The sequence below is a fragment of the Triticum aestivum genome, chromosome 7A (assembly GCF_018294505.1).
Source record: "Triticum aestivum cultivar Chinese Spring chromosome 7A, IWGSC CS RefSeq v2.1, whole genome shotgun sequence".
NCBI classification, from domain to species: Eukaryota; Viridiplantae; Streptophyta; class Magnoliopsida; order Poales; family Poaceae; genus Triticum; species Triticum aestivum.
Genome location: NC_057812.1, coordinates 690,707,426 through 690,721,236, shown reverse-complemented (window position 1 = coordinate 690,721,236; position 13,811 = coordinate 690,707,426). Strand labels below are relative to the sequence as shown.

The window sequence follows — 13,811 nt, the reverse complement described above, 5'->3', positions numbered from 1 at the left end:
GAGTTCAAGGTCAGCTGTGTGAGAAGAACAACAAATGGTGCAGCACATGTATTAGCTAAAGAGGGGGTTAGCATGGAACTGAATAAAGTGTGGCTTCACGGGCCACCAGATTGCATCCTACAGGTTGTTGCGAAAGAGATTCCGGGTGTGGTCTAAAGTCTGCATGTAGTGCAGATTCGGCGTTCTTCGTTTTTATTTCGTTTTTTTAAGCTTCTGCCTGCAGTTTAAGACAGATGAGATTTCGGCTGTGGACCTTGTTTGCTTTTTTTTGAATAAATGCTTTTACTCCTCAAAAAAAAATCAGAGCCTTCGTTTTAGTGTTACATAGTTGACGCACACAAAAAAAGAGGAAAAAACAGTTTTTAGGCATGTAACGTGTGGTGGCCTAGTTGGTTGTTGTGATAGGACGTATTACGTGAGGTTGAAGTATCGAATCCTGCACACATCCATTTCTTGAAGTTTGCAGAAACAAATGAAATTTTTTGTGAGGCAAACAAATGAAATATGTGAATGGGCCAATCCCAGGCCGAGGAGGAGAGGTGTGCGCGGTTTCCACATGGGCCACGCCCAGGCCGTACCGGGGAGCTGCGTATACGTATACAGTGATTTGGCAAAGGTTCGTATTACCCTTTATACGTTTGGGGGATGTACCGAAGCAGGACTCGTTTTTATAACAGCTTCACTTCACTGCTTGCAATATGCAACACAAATGAAGCAATCAAACCACTACTGTGGCATTAAAGACTGTACGCACCATCATCAGATGAGACCACGTCGTCCAGGCAAAAGAGCAAACATATGTCAATACTTGGAACCAGGGATCCTGCAGTAACTGATGGTTGAAGGTTTGCCAGCAGGTCTCAGCTGTTGATTTACCCAGTGCTTCTTCCAACAACTTATGAGCTGCATAACAGGGCAATGGTATTGAGTGCTCAAGCATACAAAACCTTTGACAAAAAAAGCATAACAAACCAATGGTAGATGTTGACTTGAAGATCTAAATTTAATACTTCTGTCCCTGTGGCATGCTCTATTTGTTTTTGCAGGTAGATTCAAGCATACAATAAGTCTACATAATTCAGCAACCTTCGGAACTAGATCAATATATAGTAAGCTTAGATTGAGGATGTGATTCAGTGTTTAGAGTAGACTAACAATTTTTAGTAAAGAAAAAAATCATTAAGGTTAACAAGTATGCTATCAGAGGATAAAATAACTTGAACTTATTATCCCACATCTTAAAGCAAGGGTATGTATAGAAAAAGAAATCTAGCTTTCATTGATGACATATTATTAGTTATGTGTATCCTCTTGGTTGTAAACAAGTATAGCTTTGATCATGGCACACATCTCATTCACCAAGAAACTGAAAGCACCCTCCTTTTTTCCATTGACTGAAAGTAGAAATTTCAGCAGCATCTTGGTTTGATATTAGTATTATTGTGGACTACATAATTTTTTGCATTGCACAAAGTTGTAATGCTCTACTTATAACTCCAACAGATGGCACAGCCTTTTTTCCATCAATCACAAACAAAAATATCAAAAGTATCAATGTTTCAATATTGACATTTTCTCAATCGTAAAAGAATCAGTACCTGAAATCTGAAGAGGGCCAACATCAGTGTATTCATCTGTCAAACTATACATATCACTCCAAACTTTGACCATGCGGTGGTCCAGAATTTTTTCCAAACCCTGAAAAAACACCAAAGTGGGTGAAACACGACATTAACAGAAACATTTAATGTAAAAATTAAGAGAAAAATATACTTTTCGTCCCTCAATTCTTGACGGAGTCTAAATTTGGTCCCTCAACTCCTAAACCGGACAACTCGCACCCTTAACTTCTGAAACCGGACAAGATTCATCCCTGGTCACGGTTTTGACCGGTTTTGGTGCTGTCCCACCCCGGTTTTGACCGTTCCGACTCAAATTTGCCTACCTTTTCCAAGTCCACATGATGTTTTCAAATTCGGTTATTTTTTTCAAATACGTGAACCCTTTTAAAAATTGTGTACTTTTTTTAAATCTGCGTACTTTTTACAAGTTCATGTACTTTTTCAAATATAGGTATTTTTTAAAGTTCATTTCGTTTTTAAAAATTGATGTACCCTTTCAAATTCGAGTACATTTTATTGAAAGAGTTCATGAATTTGAAAATTTTATGCGAACTTGGAAAAAGTACGCGGATATGGACTTCTTTTACGCAAAAATATGTGGATTTCAAAAATTATTTCATCTTGAAACAAGTATGTGAATTTCAAACAAAGTTCATGGATTATAAATGGAGCACGGATTTGAAAAAAAATGCGGACTTTGAAAAGTATGTGGATTTGAAATAAGTATGCGAATTTCAAAAACAGTTCATGGCTTTGAAAAATACTTGGATTTGATAAAATTGCACAAACTTGGGGAAAATACGGGGATTTGGAAAAGGTACATAATGTTAAAAAATCACGGATTTGAAAAAAGTACGCGAATTTCAGAATAGTTCGCTGATTTGAAAAAAGTATGTTTATTTTTGAAAAAAATACGCAACCTTGAAAAAACTATGCGGAGTTGAAAAGTGTATGTGGATTTCAAAAAGTTCACGGATATAAAAAATTACAGGAATATGAGTGAGCATGGGTCAAAACCGGGGTGAGTCAACACCAAAACCGGTCAAAACCGAGTCCGGGGACGAACCTTGTCCGTTTTCGCTAGTTGGGGGTGCAAGTTGTCCGATTTTAAAGTTGAGGGACCAAATTTAGACTTCACCAAGAGTTGAGGGACAAAAGGTATACTGTTCTAAAAAATTAATGACTACAGGAATAATAAGTCCAAAGAGTAGCAATAAAAAAGAAACTGGAGAGCTTTCCAAAGAAATGGTGGCTGGGTAGTGTTTATCTAATTCCAGTGCTCTGAAAATACATATCGCAGAACTTTCGAGACCTCATATTTACTTACCATTTGTTATAACCAAGTTTTCGGTTAAGATCTAAATCTCTACAAAAAAACGTGACAAAAACTGCTGCTGAATCACCGCAGGTGTATCTTACTCCCTCTGTAAAGGAATATAAGAGCATTTAGATCACTAGATCACTGCTTTAGTAATCTAAACGCTTTATATTTCTTCATAGAGGGAGTACTATTGTTCTGGGGTCCACCTAAAATACACTACCTACTGCCATTCAATTGCCACCTAATTTACAGATCAGGAATACTTTCTTGACAATTTTTCCAGCACCTTGATACAAGATCACCCTCCCTCAGACGAAGACAAATAAATAAAAATATTTTTGCCATATGGTGACTATTTAAATATGGTCAGTGCTCGATGTACCTGCGTGGAAATGTTAAATTCTGATCAAACATAAATTTGCACGGTCTGGTTGCCCTGATGCAATCTAATTATATGGTTAGAACTCAAAAGACTATTTCCATACTTAACGGCAGTCGGCAGGTATGTTGGACTACTCCGCAGTGTGTAAGTTCATATGAAAATAATCATGACTTCCTCTGTTATAACATCAGCATATGCATGTCGAAGTCATAAACTAACCTTTGCATGCTGAGTTGGCTAATGTACCACTATCACTTGCTAGAAATCATAAAAAGATGGCCAAGCACAAACATCACAAGGATTAGGTCTAACATTATTGACCAAAGACCACAACAGAAGTAGTAGCTACAAAAAACAGAGGCTGGTACTCTAGGAATCGCTATATCAAGTATCATGGGCTGCTCAGTCAGTTCCCATAAAACAAAATGAAATATTAGTATTAGTTTTTACAAGAGTAATATGGGCACTGGATATCACCATATTTAGAAGGTTCACCCTTAAATTCGACAGACTTGCTTAATCTCAAAAGTTAAATGAAACAGAGTAAGATAAAGTAATTACTCTGACACCTTTGCATGCTTGTCTTCAATAGCATGATGCCTATATAGGCAAGCTTCTTTTCCATCAGCCTCAGAATCATACTTTGTCAAGTCTTTTCCATCAGCATACTCACATAAAGCATTGTAGTTTCTAGTCTGCATACGTGAGACAACAAAACTATCAGCAGGTATAAATACGTGAGACAACAAAACTATCAGCAGGTATAAATCATATCAGTCTGTCCCAAATTACCTATCGCAGAAATGGATGTATCTAGACGTATTTTTAGTTCTAGATACATCTATTTCTATCCATTTCTCCAACAAGTAATTTGGGACGGAGCGAGTATTAAATAAACCCACACTGTGTAACTTAGGAGGATATGAAAGCGTCCTCTGAAAGTAATGGCTGTTAAAAAAGGCAGGAAGCTATAAGTAGCATCTATACATTACAGCGATAATGTTCAAAACAATGTTTTGACTAGATAGATATGTGCAAAGCTGCAGCATACAAAATTGAACCATAAACAGACCAAGAAAATTGGAATTTGGTCATCCTCCCCCCATGACCATACAAATCATTTTAAATACAAAAGTGTGCAGCTAGATGGTCTATAAATCAAAAGAGGATGTGCAATATGCTAATGATTATAGAAAAGTGTTCCATGAAAGAAACGGGTGTTCAAAAATTGGTAAAAAATGGTAGAAAGCTATTCCATGAGTACCGTCTAACGTTTAGAGATAGTTTCGTGAACTATGATTTGACTAGCTAGATATGTCTAAAGATGCGACAACTATTCTGACAATACAAAATTGAGCCATAAACAGGTCAAGAGATTGTTGTGTTCAAGAATTTTGATCGTCGTCACGAAGAGATCAGATGGTTGCTAAACCGATATGGCAATTTCTCCACAAACATATAAACTGTGGATTTTTTTACTTGAAATATTGTGAGCAAGTAAATAAATAAAAAAGTATCACAGGAGAAGGAGAGAGACATTATTATAATTATATATCAACTTTACATTCTCTAACAGTATTACGAACTCGAATTCTTCGTCGCTGGGCACTACGGGGGTAAACGAACTTCAGTTGTAGTTCAGTTGCCCTTATCCGAGTGCCCGCCACCTGCCGGTGCCTCCCATCTCATGCTCCCCACACGCCACCGGTGCAGGAAGAGCGGACGCTTCACTGTCTGTATGGTGATGTGTGCGTGGCCTCTGCCTCCGCTGCTTGCCGCCGCCATGATGCACGGGCGCTCCGGCGGCTAGGGTTTCGGCCGGGGTCGAGCGAATTTGGTCGGAGAAACCATAAGACTAGCCACAGTCGGAGTAACTTCAGCAGTAACATCGAGTCCAACTCAACAAATTTGCTTATGTGGCAATGAGTCAATGAGGAGAGAGATAGTTTGAGTAACTTAGTTACTGTAACATCACAGGTCCCAATGCAATATGAGTCTATAACCTAATAAATGAAGCTTTGCATGACAACATACTTATGTTACTACCCACTAGGAAGATAGTAATATAGTCTAGGGATATGTGTATGTTACTAGTATATATTACTCTCCACTGTGGCTAGTCTAAGCCACACTGATGCGCAACGATTTGGGTCTTGTTTCTTCCTAGGGTGCGTATTGGGCCTTCGATGTTTGGGTATTGGGCCTTCAGAGCTAAGCTGGCTCAAATCCCTACATCGCAGAATTCATTTTTCTTTTGAGTAAATTAGTCACCACCCCTAAAAAAACCTCTAAAAGAGTAAATTAGTCGCCATTCACGTTGTTAAATCTTTGACGATCAAGACTAAAAAAGTAACTTTGACGATCAGCCAGCAGCATTATCAGATGTGGGCGTGTACATGTATCATGTATGTTGCACATCCGCCTAAAAAAATGTATGTTGCACGTACATGAGCTCCCCCTTTTTTTTCTTTTGAGTTGGAATGTATGGTTGAGTTGTTGCGTTTGCACAATGTTTGCAATCATATTTCCTCTATAACATGTACCGGCAATACACACATTATCATTTTCTAAAGGATAACATTACATGTCATGCCTCGTCAATCGTCATCTTTGCTAGGAGATTGTTTAGAGATGGTCAAGGTATTTTATTGTTAAGTTGTACCTCCAAGCCTAGTAACCAAGTGCCTAGCGAATGGTGACAAAATGGTGCAAACGAAGGCTTGAAAACATTTTTTTCTTTTGGAATTGAAACGATCTACATACCCACGGACCAGAGATAAAATGGGTGTATTTGAGAATGGAATTTTATTCCATGAACGAAGGACAACGACCACGATGACTTCATTGATTCAGATGCGAAGACTGGATCCATTCAAGTAGGTAGTGGCTTAAGAGTTTTTGTAAGCTCACAAATTTTTCTTGTGTTTGGGTAAAATACATTCATATTTTCATAAAACGAATGCCCATTCGAGATATAATTAAATTTTATTTACATAAAGCATTTCTAAATAATTATGAACATTGTTTTGTTGTACGCGGACATTTTTCCTTGAAACACATGAATATTTCTCTCCAGATACTAGATTATTTAAAAAATTCATGAACATTTTTCGTGTGTGGAATGAAATTTTATTTTGATATACGTTGATTTTTTATATACACGAACATCATTATTATTAAACTGATTATATTTAATTAGTGAAATAAATATATTCTGGAGATAAAAACAAACTAGTATATCAGTTACATTTTTTTAATCGGTATATCACACAACCTTTCCGTACATGCGAAAAGCTTCAGACGATGCGGCCCGTGTACCAAGAGCCTCCAATTTCTGTTATCTAAAAGTTCTGGCCTTCTGGGCTTGTAACCGACGTACGGGCCCAGCCAGCCCAGCCCATCAATAAACCGCTAATCCCCTTCCCCATAGAACCCTAGTCTCGCTTGCGGTTCGAACCCCTCACGGCAGCCTCTCCTCCTCCTCCCCCTCGCCGTCGCCGTCGCCTTCGTCTCCGCCTCCAACCGGCGGCCGCGCCACCGGCTCGTCTCCTCCGATGGCGGTACGATTTCGCGCTCTCTGTACCTTCTCGCCCCCATAGCCCACCTCTCCGCGCGCTGCGAGTTACCAGATAGATAGGCGGAGAACCCTAGCTAGGCTCGCGCGGTCTCGGCGCGGCGTCCTGCGGCGGACTTTTTGCTAGTATTGGTTGTGTGATGGGTCCAGTAGGTAGGCCGTTGATTCTTGAGAGCCACTGGGAGAGCGCTACGGGAGATCGAATTCGAACAGGGGTTCTCTCCCGCCCGAGGTCACCAGCCAGTAACCCCTTCCTATCTGCTATTATTCTGGTGTGAGCCAGTGATGCTTCATCTGCATGGTGTGGTGGCTGCAAACGTGGCCTGCCCGAAGCTCTGAGCGTCCTGCCGTCGAGATTGTGGGTTGTCATCAAAAGTCTGTCCGTTTTTGTTAGGTTTTGGCGAACCATTGCTGGGTCTTTGGCTAGATGGGTCGAGATTTTGGATCTAGAAGGTCGCGACATCGTCAAGGGCAGTGAAATTGTTGCCAATGTCTCCTGCAAAGCTTCCACGGATTGGATTTGTCGTATCACTAGTTGGAAAATTCTGTATCTGCTGCTCCAAAGCAGAGCGCTGCAATTAGGCTGGGGTAGTGCTATTACTAATCCTAAATGTAAAATAATATTTTGAACTGTTCTTTTGGTCACAGCACAGAATTGTATGCGTCCGATACTTCTCTGCTGAATTCAGCATTTGGCATGAGTACCATCATGTTGGTATAAGCCTAGTGTTGTCTTACCTCTAGCCGCAACTTGTGGTAGCTGATTCAGAACTACTTCCTCCGTAAACTAATATAAGAGTGTTTAGATCACTACTTTAGTGATGTAAATGCTCTTATATTAGTTTACAGAGGAAGTAGTTTTCATGAGTAAGTATGAATCGAGGATTATTTTGCGGAGGGGATTGCTGGGTTGCTGTATTTGAATTGGTCTGAATTGCTGATTTGTTTTTTATGAACCTTCCTGTTAAGGTTACTACTTAGTGCTGCTTGCTTCCTTGATTTGCATAGTGTTACTTGCTTCCTTGATTTACATTGTGTTGATTTAATGCAGTACCCGCAAGAACATCCTTATAGGGAATTCTCTTTTGTTAGGCTTCTTTAAGTTGTAGGGTTTACATGCCTGTAGTAAAATATTGCTGCAATTTCTATGCTTAGCAGCAAAATTGCCCTAACTGTATTGAACATTTTTTTACATTTCTTCGTAAAAAATGACCTTATATGTGCTGTACTGTATTACTTATTTCCTTTGATATAATTTGTTAATTGCCCATGTTTCTTTACTCTGCTGCAGACTGTGCCAGTTAACCCCAAGCCGTTCTTACAAAACTTAACAGGGAAGATGGTCATTGTCAAGCTGAAATGGGGCATGGAGTACAAAGGTACTTTAATGGCGTTTCGTCACTTGTTAGTTACAATCATTATTATTAGTTTCCTTTACAGATGTCTCATTCTTGTGCATGCCTCAATTGTGCTAATGCATAAATTGTTCCTTTTGTACCCAGGATATCTTGTTTCAGTGGACTCCTACATGAATCTGCAGGTAAAGTTCACATTGTCCGTGGCTGCCCATTTTACCTGATGGAGGAGACTCCCTGTGTTTTGTCAATTTCACCACACTATTTTGTTACTCACACTTGAAACGAATTGCAGCTAAGTGGTACCGAGGAATACATTGATGGGCAATGCTCTGGGAATTTGGGAGACATACTGATAAGGTGATTCATTCATCAATCTTTGACCACAGCTATTGTGTATCAGTAGTATATATATATATATATATATATATATATATATATATATATATATATTTATTTAAAATTGCACACTAAAACTCCCATTGTCTCATTTTCTGATATTTGATGAAAGATATAAACTGTAGCACTCCTATAGCTCGACAAGTCAGAAGGGTACTGTAGATGTGGCAGTGTCATATGGTTACTGATAAGCTTTTATTTAGTCTTACATCACATATGCGAGTTAATGGCCAGATGCCATAACTATCTGTTTTGCTGCTTGTCGTGCAGATGCAACAATGTGATGTATCTCCGAGGTGTTCCTGAGGAGGACACGGACATTCCAGATGCGGCCTGAAGAGCACATGGACTTTTCCTGGTTGATGCTTGCTGTTCAATGCTGAAAAAGAACTTCCTAGTTCGTCTCCATTTGCGCCTACTGGACTGTATTAGTACATGCATTGAACTCATGTTAACTCTAGTTCTGCATCCTGAATGAACGAATGCTTAACTTGCATGTTTGAAACGGCCAATTGCTGATTGCTGATAGCTCCTGATCCTGCCGTTGGATATGTATGGTTTGCTGTCTGAATTGCAATGATCGTATTTCTGCAATTTGAACTGTATTTGCTGAGTTCCTGAGCATGGACTCAAGTCACATACCCAGCATGAAGGGATATTTCTGCTCCATTTATGTCTTTTTCTACTAGATGTTCATGTTGAGTGCCAAATTCCACAAGAGCTCTGTGTGCTGTACACTTGCACCGTTCATAGGTTGATGCATGCTCTTTACTGCTAAAGAACAACTTCGCAGTTTGTCTCTGTTTGTGCTTGGTGACTGTATTACAGTCCAGAGGTCGAGTTCATGTTAACTCTAGCGGCATATCACCGTATCCTGAATGAGTGATGATCAACTTGCATGTTTTAAGGGTTGATTGACGATTGCTGGTAGGTACTGATGTGGCTGTTGGATATGTTTTGATGTTCGAAATATGATGGTTGTATTTGCGCAATTTGAACTATTTATGTCGTGGAATTGCTGACCATGGACTCAGACATATGTGTTGCATGATCGAAGACATATGCAGTGATTAACGCATGAACTTGGCTTGCGGGTTTAGTAAAGTCCAAACGGAGCTAGATTTGAACTGCATTGAACTAGCAAGCCAAGTTTGTGGATCAGACCATTGATTCTAAAGTGTAAGTTCAGGCATCGTTCGGTTTCTATGCTATCCTAGCTCTATGCATGAGCTTTCCGAGATAAAGAAAAACAAGCAATGAATCATGAATCGTGGATGGAAGAGACCGCCAGAGGATTATGCCATGTTGAATGTTGACACAACCTTCTCTATTGATGATGAATAAGGAGCCATGGATGCCGTCGGGTGGCAACCTGACGGCCAACGCTAAAGGGGCATGCCTTGCTTGGTCAGAAGATGATGGAAGCCGAAGATCTCCTTCCCCTTTGTTGAGCATTCCTGATCTTTGATGTCGAAATCCCTAATGTTCTGGTTGTGGGTATGTTGTGGTGTCTTTGTGTTGTTGTGTTTGTGCGGTTTGTGTGCTCTGCCTGAGCAATGCAATGTGTTCTTCTTCACCATCATTGTAGTGCAACGCTCGTTGCTTTCGTCCAAAAAATTGTGCAATGTCGTTTTGTGGACATGGCCCTCTACAGTTGAGGCCCAGGTCTTGCAGCTTCCTTTCATGCAAGGGTTTTGCTAATGTCAATTTTGATCAATCTGATTATATCAGGGTGCCGTGGTGGCAACCATGAAAGATGAAGGCAGTTCCATAGGCGCCGCGCCGGCTAATAGAAATGCTCCTTTTTATGCAGGGATTTTGCTAATGTCAATTTTGACCATTGTCCTGAGAAAGCCAACAAGATCGCGCATATCCTAACTTGTAATTTTGTCGGGACGCGTACCAATCCATTTTCCAATTATGTTCTTTTGGTTAATCGGATTGCAACTCTGAACTCTCAAAAAACGGCCAATGTTAATTTGGTTGGGTTTGACCCGAGATGGCGTTGGCGGGTACGGCGTGAAAGCTGGAGGTGGGCACTGAATGGTTTCGAGAACTAGAGGCCGTAAATTGGAACATTTTGAAGTGTAAGGTTGAAAAATTGGATCATTCCCTAGATTTTACACAGGCCAAACCCCACAGGACAGGGCGCATTTTGAGGCTCGTCCAACCAACTAAAAGTAGCCTTATTACAATAACTGAAAATTGCTAGCACATGACCATTACAAGAACGAAAACAATGCTTGAAAATGGCATTCCAATCAAAGTACCTAAGCCCACACATTCTGCAAAAATTGTTGTTACCGCATCCCACCATCTAGCTTGCCCAGTGCACAAAATTATGGATGGTAAGGAATCCGACTACGCCTCGAGCCAATTAAACCCAAGAGAGTTAGCAAGGGCAAGTCCATCTCTCATGGCCATCGCTTCTGTAGTGATCACGTCAGCTGCATAAAACTTACCCCTGTCATCTCTTATTACAGCAGCAGTCACACCCACCCCTTCATCAGGAAAGAACGCAACTTCAACACTTCGGTAAATCAAGTTGAAAAATGCAGTGACTAACACGAACTTGGCTTGCGGATTTTGTAAGTCCAAACCGAACCATATTTGGATTGCTAGTGTCAATTTTGGCCATTATCCTAGGAAAGGCAACAAGATGTCGCATATCCTAGCTTGTAATTTTGCCGGTACGGGTGCCAATCCCTTTTCCAATTCTGTTCTTTTGGTCAAGTTATTAATGGATTGCAACTTTGAACTCTCAAAATTTGGCCAGTGTTACTTTGATTGGGTTTGACACGAGATGGGGTCGGCGGGTACAGCGTGAAAACTGGAGGGGGACATTGAATGGTGTTGAGAACTAGAGGCTGTAAATCGAGCCATTTTGAAGTCTAATAAGGATGAAAAGTTGGATAATCCCCTAGATTTTACACAGGCCAGAACCCACAGGGCAGGCATTTTGAATCATAACAAATCTCACAAATTTTTGTAGGAAATAATTAAAATCTAAGAAAAAAAATCCGAGTTCCGAATGAGTGCAAGCTAATGAAGACCAAAATTTATCGAGGCTTTCCGACCGATCTCATCTAATCTGCGACCTACAAGTGCGCCAGCAGGCACGCCATCCCCAGCGCCACGCCGGCGGCGGACCACCAGTCCATCATGGCCTGCAGCGCGTGGCCCTGCGACGGCGCCGGCGCGGACGCCGGGGTCTCCTCCATGGGCTCCTCAATGGGCATGGTCACGGGCGGGCACGGGAGCGACGACGGGGACGGCGACGCCGACGGGGACCTCACCGGCGCGGGGCTGGGCGCGACGGCCGACACGGAGCTCATCATCTTGGGCGGCGGCGGGGCGCGCGGCTTGGTGATGACCCCGGGCGGCACGACGAAGTTGCTGATCTGGAGGACGGAGATGTTGTAGGGCCTGGCGGTGACGGCCTTCTTGAAGGTGGCGTTGACGATCGCGCCGGGGGCCGCCGAGGCGAAGACGGCGCCGCCGTCGGGCGCGGGGGTGATGGTGAGGAAGCCGGACTTGTCGCCGTTGGCGGGGCCGAAGGTCTGGTAGAGCGTGGTGGCGACGATGGGCTTGGCGCCGCGGCCGCGGGGCAGGGCGGCGAGCTTGGCGGCGTCGTAGTAGTCGAGGACGACGTGGACGGAGAGGAGCTCGAGGAGGGCGGCGCGGGGCAGGCGCGCGCTGCGGCGGAGAAGCCAGTCGACGTCGGCGTTGACGGGGGCGAGCACGGTGACGGAGTTGCGGCTGTTGATGTCCTTGGCCACGCGCGTCTTGCTGATGAGGTAGTTGAAGAGGGTGAACTCCGGGAACTTGGCCAGGATCTCCGAGACGTTGAAGCCGCCCCCGCCCCCGCCGCCCGGGGGCGTGTCGGCGGCGACGTTGTTGGCGCCGGCGTTGCCGGCCGCCGGGAGGAGGAGGACGAGGAGAACCAGCAAGGAGAGCTTCGGGGGCGCCATGTGTGCGTGCGGCTAGTGGATGTGGACGTCGATGGCGATGGCGAGCTTGATCTCTGAGTGAGTGTAGGGGTGTGGAGTGTCAGTGTATATATAGGAGAGTGGGGGAGGAGACGGTCATGGCGGGAGGAGAGTGATCGGTGGATCGATCGAGGAAGAAAGGGTTTGGCAGTTGGGGGAGATCTGATCGGCCGGGCTTCGATCTGACCACTTCTCGTGGCGCGCGCGGCCGTGCATGCATGCATGCATGCACGCCGCGTTCGTATCGCGCGCGTTGAATCTAGGGGCGGGCTGGGGTCGACCGTCCGATGCGGATCCGATGGCCGGGCGTTGTCCGCTTCAGATCCTGCCTGCCTTCTTGTTCTTGGGCCTCGCTGCCCGTTGCCAGTGTCAACCTTGTACGTGGGCTATGCTATGCATCAGATAAGTGTTGTCACGTACTACTACCACTGTAAATTAATATAAGATCTTTTATATCACTATTTTTTGCTGTTCTGATCCGAGCTCATATGAGCTTGGGTGAATAGTAAAATTAAAATAAATGTAAAAAAGTTAAAAAAATCTTTTTTATGCCAAACATTTACAAATGTTTTGATTGTTTGCGAAGTGTGATCACTGGAATGGATGATCTTCGTGGAAAACATGGCAAAAAAACAGGTACTCCAAAAAGCATCTTGGAGCATCGATTTTTTTTTGCCACGATTTCCATGAATGTCACCCGATGATAAAATTTTGCAACCAATCGAAACGTTTAGCAATGTTTGGCACAAAAAAAGTTAGGTCTTTTTTTATTTTACTGGCCACCCGAGCTCGGGATCAGAACAACACTTTTCGTGTATACATAAATATATACAGTCATACGGATAATGTTTGCTTTGATACATGAACCCTACCCCAGTAATTATGAAGTTTAATAGAGGGGGGAAAGAGGGAATTAAATAATTCTGGTTTAAATCTGTTATTTCTAAAATTAAAATCACACTATACATTATGTTGGGCCACATCATCTATTTGCTCAATTACAGGGTGCTCCCAAAGCACTTGAGACTCGCCTACCAGCAAATCTTCCGTAGTGGGGTATCATTGCAAGGATCTTGTGGTGTGGCTTTAGGGGGATTTAAATTGTCTCTTATATAAGTATAGAGATATGATACAACTATTGTAGAAATATATTGCGGTGTCATGCACAT

At 42.5% G+C, this 13,811-nt stretch overlaps 2 protein-coding genes across 2 annotated transcripts; one reads left to right on the top strand and one right to left on the bottom strand.

Moving 5' to 3' along the window:
• The first annotated feature begins 6,735 nt into the window (after positions 1 to 6,735).
• On the top strand, positions 6,736 to 9,322 carry LOC123149369 (probable small nuclear ribonucleoprotein F). Its single transcript, XM_044569010.1, has 5 exons — positions 6,736 to 6,885; positions 8,191 to 8,278; positions 8,402 to 8,439; positions 8,550 to 8,614; positions 8,924 to 9,322. Exons 1-5 carry the CDS (start codon positions 6,880 to 6,882, stop codon positions 8,988 to 8,990), a joined length of 264 nt encoding a protein of 87 aa, XP_044424945.1. The 5' UTR covers positions 6,736 to 6,879; the 3' UTR covers positions 8,991 to 9,322.
• A 2,179-nt stretch (positions 9,323 to 11,501) lies between these two features.
• LOC123154805 (fasciclin-like arabinogalactan protein 14) lies at positions 11,502 to 12,721 on the bottom strand. Its single transcript, XM_044573438.1, has one exon. The coding sequence runs from the start codon at positions 12,622 to 12,624 to the stop codon at positions 11,752 to 11,754; it is 873 nt and encodes a 290-aa protein (XP_044429373.1). The 5' UTR covers positions 12,625 to 12,721; the 3' UTR covers positions 11,502 to 11,751.
• Positions 12,722 to 13,811: the final 1,090 nt, after the last annotated feature.